The 8,746-nt window shown below is 33.7% G+C and overlaps 2 protein-coding genes and 1 long non-coding RNA gene across 3 annotated transcripts in view; 1 reads left to right on the plus strand and 2 right to left on the minus strand.

The window, feature by feature from the left end:
- LOC106107838 (von Willebrand factor A domain-containing protein 9) overlaps nt 1-3,376 on the minus strand; it is a 4,989-nt gene extending 1,613 nt beyond the window's left edge. The window contains exons 1-8 of the mRNA XM_013288843.1: nt 3,054-3,376; nt 2,666-2,820; nt 2,457-2,592; nt 2,129-2,241; nt 1,219-1,411; nt 651-745; nt 486-581; nt 4-74 (exon numbers count right to left, since the gene is read on the minus strand). Coding sequence (XP_013144297.1) covers nt 4-74; nt 486-581; nt 651-745; nt 1,219-1,411; nt 2,129-2,241; nt 2,457-2,592; nt 2,666-2,820; nt 3,054-3,240 — 1,046 coding nt within the window. The 5' untranslated portion in view covers nt 3,241-3,376. The remainder of the gene's footprint in view (nt 1-3; nt 75-485; nt 582-650; nt 746-1,218; nt 1,412-2,128; nt 2,242-2,456; nt 2,593-2,665; nt 2,821-3,053) is intronic.
- Nucleotides 3,377-3,886: 510 nt separating this feature from the next.
- LOC106107905 lies at nt 3,887-5,047 on the plus strand. The gene is made up of 2 exons (XM_013288920.1): nt 3,887-4,296; nt 4,487-5,047. The coding sequence occupies exons 1-2, from the start codon at nt 3,887-3,889 to the stop codon at nt 4,959-4,961; spliced, it is 885 nt and encodes a 294-aa protein (XP_013144374.1). The 3' UTR covers nt 4,962-5,047.
- A 51-nt stretch (nt 5,048-5,098) lies between these two features.
- On the minus strand, nt 5,099-6,421 carry LOC106107906. The gene is made up of 2 exons (XR_001225887.1): nt 6,293-6,421; nt 5,099-5,423 (listed from the first exon to the last, which is right to left on the minus strand). It is a non-coding gene; the product is annotated as an uncharacterized LOC106107906 (long non-coding RNA).
- Between the last annotated feature and the right edge of the window lie 2,325 nt (nt 6,422-8,746).

An 8,746-nucleotide genomic window follows, 5' to 3' on the forward strand; every position in this document is an offset into this window, starting at 1 on the left:
GACGCCTCGCACCACGCCGACACCGTGCCCCACCACTCCGCGCCCAGCTGCACCACCGCCGCCATGCCCTCCACCTCACAGTGCACGCCTTACATTGTGCGCGGTTCACACTTAGCCAGTACAGTTGGTCAGTCGCACTGGATAGGTATAAAGAATGGCAGTCCAGTTACAGAGTAAACGTTCTACTGTACTGGCCAAGTGTGAACCAAGCATTATGCAACTATAGAAGGCCAGTAGTGCTCTGTAACGCTTCAAACTGTCTATAATATTTTTGAGTGCATCAGTTACTTTCCGTATTAGAATGAACACTAATTCAGACAGATAGACTAAAAAAAATACATGCGATTTTCGATGGAACACAAATACATTATCTGGGCAAAATCTGTTTTATTTTTTCTTTTTTACATACAGACACTGCAATTTTGTTATATGTATAGATAAGATTGGCTTTAGATTGCTTATAATACTTTGCATATTAAAATCACCTTGAGTGCGCCGTGAAGTAGTACACAAAAGTTTGGCACTTTGCTTGGATCTGTATTATCTTCATCGGTGGTCGTTGTTTCGCTGCTTGTACCTTCCTGGAAATTATAATTGTAATAATATGCCAAGTAATCCAAACTCTGTAATTAATTTATCTTTTTACTTACTTTTGTAGGTGTTTTAGAGCCATAGTTTTCTCTGTTGTTATTATTTGCTTGAGGTTGAGGTATTATGAGATGTTTACTGATAGCTATTGGAGTTCCTACAAGAAATCAGCAGAGTATATACTGTGCCTGCCGCTAATAGACAATACGTTATTTTAACATGGTTAAGTTTCAGCATAAATACATATAACTACACTGTTTTCAGTAATGTATTTATCTGTCAAAATTGTATTTAGCAAGCCTACAAAGCATGATTATATTTCAATAGTCATAATTTGTCAATAATCTGTACCAAGCACAAGTCACAGTATAGAGTTGAAGTATAACTTAGAACGCGCGCGCCTTTGACTAAACGATCGCACAACTGTTTAGTCGCGGTTTGAATCCTATGAGCTTATATGGAGGTGCACACACTCCCGATTTTTAGTTGTAAAACTAAACAGTTGAATCGGCTGCCAAACAATCGACAATCGCAACAACAATTGCGAGATAGTTTAGTCAAAAATGTATGGGCACTCTTAAGCTAAAAATGTTTTTGAAATATTACAAAAAAAAATAATTGATTTTTTACCTAAATCTTGTTGTTGTAGGAAACCAACAACATGTATTTGATTGGATATAGTATATGTAGCGGCTAGCCCCTCATGTGAGGCAGGCTGTGGTGCTGGGAACAGTTGTACTCTAGTCTCCAACTGACCACACTTTAGAGTACACCAGAATTCTTGATATTGTTGCTCACATAACTTTGTCATTGATGTAACAACCTTAAAGAGAAAGATATATTCTATCACAAGGAAAACTCTACCACATGGGTTTTCTTTACTCCTCCATAGGGTATAGGAACCTTGTGGAAGAGCAAAAGCCCTGGTTAAGGTACAAAATATTACATTATATGTCGAAAACTATGTATTACTTTTTTATTGTAATCATATATCATATAAACTATAAATATATATAAACATTATAAATGCGAAAGTTACGATGGATGGATGAATGTTTGTTAGCGTTTGTAGCCTAAATGGCAAAATGGATCTCCATGAAATTGGGCACAGGTATAGAGCGTAGTCTGGAAGAACACATAGGCTACTTCTTATCCCGGGAATAGTTACGGTTCCCGAGGGATTCATTAATTCAGTTTTTTAATGTTTACTCGAACATTCTGCAATGGTTCAACACATCTTATTGAAATTTGTCACAGATATAAAACAAAATCTGTGGAGTACACATAGGATAAGGATCATCCCCGAGAAATGTCCGGTTCCTGGGGGATATGTAGCTTCTTGTTACTTATATAGTTTGTATGTTTTCGAATACCACATGGACGAAGTCACGGGCAACAGGTAGTTTTTTAATAAGTTCTTTCCCTTAAATTGATTAAAGGTGTAATTTTTATTTTTAAACTTGTAATATAAAAAGAAAAATATTGAGCAAGTAATCTGCTATTTAAATATGTTAATATATTTTACAAATTAGTTTCTTACCGCAGCTACAGAGAGTTGGTCAGGGCAATATATAGCACCTCTGTTAATACTGCCAGTTGAATTGTTCACAGTGCTGCTTGCCAAATCAACTATTTTTTGATACAATGGCATAGCTAAAACCAGTTAATTATTATGTTTTCAGTTAATAATTATACACTAAAAAAAACTATATTACCACCGCTAAAAAAACAAGTATAAAGAGTAGTCATCCCTCTTAAATTCTAATACCTATGTACAGTTGGCAAATAATGTATAACACATTTTCAAAATCTAAACTCTTGCTTATGAATTATTTAAGTTGTCAAATATATAAGATATAAATGTTTACCATGTTGAAGACATGAGTCATGTGGTGATACTATTGGAAGAATATGGATTTTTGATGGAAATGAAGGAGGTAAAGGCAACGCCTGGATTATACGATTCCTGCCTATTGTACCAACACCGCATGTTCCATCTGTTATCTTGAACAAATAAGCTCATTTTAGTATTTTACTAATAAAATGCTTAAACAACACTAAATATGTAACAACATACCAGAATAGTTTGCACAAGTGTTTGGTATCCCCATTCTCCAAGTATAAGTTGATTGACACCAGACAAGGCAGTTTCTATGCATGTTTTATCACCTTCTTCTAAATGACCTAATTTTGCCTTAATGCTATCATAATCACGAGTAAATGGAACAACCACTGAAAAAAGAATAGTATGCTTATTTGCTTATATACAATACAATGTATGGAGTGTATGAGAAAACAATGTTAGTGTAGAATAATATTAAATTATTACACATAGGTTTGAAAATAAACCACAGACCTCCTCTACAGCCTCAAAATCTCATACCTCAATATAAAATAAACAAGATAATATGTACCTATTGATTGACACTAAATTAACAGGTATAGTAGAATATTATTGTGTTTACCTTCATATGTGGAAGAAAATGTTATTAAAGCTACATATTCTAGTTTTGCATGTACACTTAAATAATCTAAAAATGTATTTATTGCCGCAGAAGCTATTGTAAGCCTAGTAATATTTTCTGTTGTGTCCGATGTCGGCACAGGCCGGGACATGGATAGTGAAACATCAAGTAATATTGCTGTAGGCATTTTTAAAATTTGCCTTTATATTATTGACTTAATGCAATTTCGTAGCACTTTTGCTACTTAATAAGACAATAAGTAATTATAAAAAACAAACACATTTCCCTTTTTTTCGAGTTTCGCATCAAAGCTTAATGTCAAATTAAATGTGACACATGAAATGACTTATGTCAGTTGCGTTTCGAAACAAGTACTGTACAAAACAAGTATTGTATAAAATTAAAATGATTTTAAAAAAGCTTTTTTTAACTTTCCTTCGCTCTCTATGCGCTATTCCCAGTTATTATAAATGCGTATGCGTGAATTTTTTATTTTCTTTTAGAAAAGCTACTGCTGCAAATACCTTGTACGTTAATGCTGTAACTTTTAACTTGAAAAGTAGAACTTTAATGATAAAAAGATGATAGTATGTTTGCTGTGAATTTTTGTTTAATTTAGAAGATTCACACAAACCTTAGCCCCAGCAAACGTTGGTATACACGAAAGTAAAATGAAAAAACTGTTGAATACAGTATTGTAATGTAGGTGAAAACATTCTATTGTATTCCCAAGTCTGCGGTTGCTTCGAATGTGTTGAAGCCGCTTAGATTTAAAATTTTAGTTGATTAAAACTTTAACTTTGACAAAAGCGTTTGTCGTAGATTTTATAGCTATGGAAGAAATCGTCGACGACAACAACAAATTGATCGAAGAAAACGTAGATACGGATTTAAATGAGTTTAGTTATAATTTTATTGATATACCATGGGACGATCGTACAAAAAGAAGCAAGATATTAATAGTTCTACTTCTTCTATCTATATTTGTTGCAACAATGGCTTTGGTCGTCAACAACTTCGTTGCGCATTATAATAGTTTTAGTCACAACAAATCATTTAAAAGTGACGACATAAATTGTAATCTCGTTAAGGTGGACGAGTACCCTTATGCAGCAAGAATATATTCTTTAACGTCGCAGCAGTTGATATGCGTTGGCGCGGTAATAAGCGAAAACTCCGTGCTGGCAAATGAAGTTTGTCTCAAATCTGGAACTGTGCGGTTATTTGTTGGGAGCACGACAGAGTACGGTTATTTTGTAAATTACTATGAATAAATACGTCATACATCAGGCCTTATAGATGAATAGCTAAAAGATCTTGTAATACCAATATCAGGTTAATCCTATGAAGTGTCATCTTATCTTACCACCACCTTACCCAACTTGTAGGTTTATCTGATTTTCTTATTAGAGATTCATATTTCTCAATTACAGACAGTATTGCAAAAAAGGATTCTCATTAGACGCTGCTGAATTGATACCACACGATGGCGTCGTATCTAAAAACTTAGTGCTTTTGTCAACTAACAAGAAAATGTCTCTTTGCGGAAAACCTATACAATTTGCTGCTAATATGGAGATGGACTCACACGCTTTCGTCATTGGAAGACCGCTCCGGGGAGATAGATCTCTCTCCCGACAACTCGTCTCTCTAGAGGCACCTGACAACTATACGCACAATGGCCAGTTGATTGATAATTCTCAGTCTAATAACGTGATATGCGTCAAGTACCTCTCCCGATGTCCGGTGAGGGCTGGCGATCTATTGGTGCAGGGCGGCCGCTTACTCGGTATAGCTTCAACAAGTATACAACGCAGCGTAAACAATGAGGTGGTCTGTTTCGCTAACGTCAGTATAATTAAAACAAAACTGAAAGAGCTGGATGACAGTTTAGATTTAAATTTATAATTTTTTTCAATGAATAAATTTCCTAAATAACGGACAAGTTTAATCATAAAGTTACAGTATTAAAAAAAAAAAACAGTTATACCTCACCGTATCGTATTAATAAAGAAATATTGGCGTAGAAAAATACACGAAAAGTATTAATTTTAAATTAAATTTTAATGAGTTGTTTCATTGCGTTTGTTTCGACTTGTTCTTTTCAAAACTCTCACTGAACCCAAGTCTACTTCCTCCGGACTAATAATACCGCTCCAGTTCATCCCTCTCAAATAAACGAAGAGAAGAAGAAGTCCTGTTACGAAGTAAAGAAACGGACTGGAGTTCTTGAAGATAACATTTATGTTTTCCATGTCCCTTAAATTGTTTTCCAAAACGTCAACATTTTATTTCTTTTATGCTCCAACATCCAACACAGATAACATCAATATATTGTCGATTTTCAAAAAAGATTTTTCTTATATCCAGCTGTAATAAAACAGTAAATGTTTAAAAAATATTCACAGGCCTAAGGTTTATAGCTTAAGAATGATTTCAGGAGAGATTAAGAGTCTCGTTAACACCGTGGAACCCACAGTCAGGGCTCTCTTAACCCAGGAGTGCATTACGTATACTAAGTCTAAAGGGGCGACAGCTAATAATTGTAGTGCTTTTGGGAAGATATATTTCGCACCCGGACTTTAAATGTAGTAGAGACGACCCTACTGTAATCTGATTTCTAGAGCGCGAATTTATTTGATGACATTTTTTGTTGGAAATAAAATAATGCAAGTTGTCAGTAAAGTTATAGCACATGTCAAAATATACCAGCTAACAGATTGATTTCGCCCAAAAGGATTGGGTTATAAATTAAAAATCACAATAACCTATTAAGTGCTCGTCACTCGAGCTATTGGTTGTCAGACTAGTACAGTATTTTCCTATATCAAGGATGTCAAAACTGCCAAGTTTTGATTGCTCCAAAATCGTTTTCGCGGCAATTAAAATGTTAATTTGTTGCTAGCTCCACTTGCGCAGCCCTGGCGTCAGCACATGTCATAGCATCGAAATGTCACTTTATGCAATGTTTTTTTTCTGTTTAAAGCTTTTGTTTTGGAGTATTTATAAGTCCACTAATGGAAATACTATCGATGCACTATATGTGTACAAAATCAGTTCAAATAGTATTGATTTAGACTAAAACATAAACCAACAACAAGTGGTTAATACAGATATTAATTTCTTTTAGTCAACAAGTACGTTTCCATCAATACTTCAAAAACTACCTTTGAGGTGAGATCTTTACTGTCATGTTAATAATTAGTTTTGATTTGTACAATGACAAATTTATCAATTACCTCAGATATATTATCCTTTACTCATGGTGTTACGTATTCGCTATTAATTTTATTGAAATTTGTCAAATGTGCTGATGATTTTTAATTTTGACATTATGCAAGTTTAATGTCACACATTGATGTCACATTTTAAAAAACTAGACAAAATATTGATCAAGAAGTCTTGATGGAGAGAAGCATGAAAAGCGAGGAAGTGAAATTAACATTAAGAACCACGTTGTTTTGTAATTTTCCGTTGATTAAGTTATAATGGAAAAAGTAAAATCAAATAAATATAAGTCAATTTCTCCCCGTGCCCTTGATAATCGGTGAAGGTTTAAAAATAAAGATTTAAAAAATTCCACGCGCGTATTACTTATTCAAGGTATTATGTTCCCATAAAGTAAATCGCTATAAATGGATAATCATGACATAAAGTAAAATCAATTCCAGGGAATATTTCAATTTTGATGAGTGGAATGGCGGCCCGCAATAAAAATATTAATTACTGTCTTGTTTGCCTCGTAAAGAAATCAAGGGGACATGAAATTTTTAGGGCGTTATTGGAAACGCTATTTTTGTTTATCCATATTGCTTGACTTCTTAAGGGAAGTATTTTTTTAAATACATTTGCTGCTTATTCTAATTACATCATACTAATATTATTATAATATCAGTATGACTCTAAAATTATAAATGTGAAAGTTTAGATGGATGGATGGATGTTTGTTAGAGTTTGCAGCCTAAAGTACTGAACGGATCTCAATGAAATTTAGCATACATGTAGTCTGGAAGAACACATAGGCTACTTTTTTTTTAATACCACACGGACGGAGTTACGGGCGAAAGCTATTTTAATATATTTGTATGATGTTAGGTAATGATTTAAGTGACTGGAGCATTTAAGGAGGAACTCTGTCAGATTCCCCGATACCCACAGAATTCGTACTTTGTTATTGCTTTCGTAATGTTATGTGAGTATTAAACAATGTTTGTCTTTAATCTGGGCCATTAGTATATCAGCGTTGTGTATGACTAATATGACTATGCGAGTGTTTTCATTCATTTCACGTTATTTTCAACGTTATCATTTGTGATTCGGTAATCGAAGCCTGTTCAACATATTGTCATCTCGCTCATTCCCTTTGAGAATACAGAGATGATATGATGTTGGTGATTCGGCAATCGAATCCCAAGGTAACAGTAATCTATGACACAACGCCTTATCAGTGTTTGAGTAGTAATTAGTACAAATGAACCTGTCATGAAATCGGAAACATTCTTCCGGGCAATTAAGAAACTGAAAATTTTTGAATATAAACTTCCTATGGATATTTCTATAACAATGATCAAATGTTTTATAAGCATTTATATATAGATGTAGAAGGAAAGCAAGTAAGTTAGTTTTCATATTGCAAAGTATTCTTATTATTTTTTACACACAGCCTTCAATTTTTTTTTTAAAGTTACTATTGCAAAAGGCAGAGATCGACACGTGGAAGACCTTGAGGGTTCATTGCCAATGCTGATGATCGATATTTTACCTACTATAGTTACTAGAAAAACACCAAAACGTTATTCAACGACAAGCATAGAACCCGAACAGATAGCGCCCAATTGTAAAGTGAAATTTTACTATTGAAAATTACAAATATATAATAATTGTGTTTTAATTTTTGTGATTTGAAGAATATCTTCATTGCAGCTATTCAACTGTAAGTACGTATTATATTTATGTTAATTTATAAAGCAATGTTCAATTTCAATATTGTAAGGTTATAAGAGGTAAACGTCCTTACTTGAGAGTTGTAAGCTTTAACTAGAAAACAATAGACACACTTTACCAAGAATAATTAATTGTAAGTCGCCAGATCAACTACAAATAAATTGTTAATTATTTTACAGTCCAGGTATAATTATTAGACGACATATCCAATATCATAATAGTAAACATGTTACAAATAATTTAGATGGATGGATAGATGTTTGTTAGAGTTTGTAGTCTAAACGGCTTAACCGATTTCGATGACATTTAGTATAGATATAGAGGATAGTCTGGAAGAACATATAGGCTACTCACTTTTGTTTTTTTAATCTCTAGCGGACGGAGTCGCGGGCAAAAGCTAGTAAAATATAAACCCAACAATAAATTTTCCATTTACAAATTTAAAGGTGAAAGATTAACGCGTATAAGATTAATTGAAATAATGGAGTTACTGTAGCGTGTAATGGCACCCGTCGACTTGCCTGCCAAATTAAATTTTGATTCGTAATAAGATAAACAGGGCCGTTGTAATTTCCATCTTTATGAAGGTAGTCATTCGCTACGTGCGATTTGTAAAGACGGAGCGAGATTTTAATGTTTGCACTTCGACGTTAGCGTGTCTAAGATTGTTCAAATAATGAATAACTCATAAACAAACGAGCGATGATTAATTTTCAAATCGTAACACATTTTGAATTAATTTAATCTGG

Source organism: Papilio polytes, unplaced genomic scaffold (genome assembly GCF_000836215.1).
Source record: "Papilio polytes unplaced genomic scaffold, Ppol_1.0 DF821845.1, whole genome shotgun sequence".
NCBI lineage: Eukaryota > Metazoa > Arthropoda > Insecta > Lepidoptera > Papilionidae > Papilio > Papilio polytes.

What these genes read in the sequence shown, in the direction of transcription:
- LOC106107905 (XM_013288920.1), top strand. Translation starts at nt 3,887, where the DNA reads ATGGAAGAAATCGTCGACGACAACAACAAATTGATCGAAGAAAACGTA. An exon ending in TTTGTTGGGAGCACGACAGA is followed by an intron (nt 4,297 to 4,486) that starts GTACGGTTATTT and finishes TCTCAATTACAG; the next exon opens with ACAGTATTGCAAAAAAGGAT.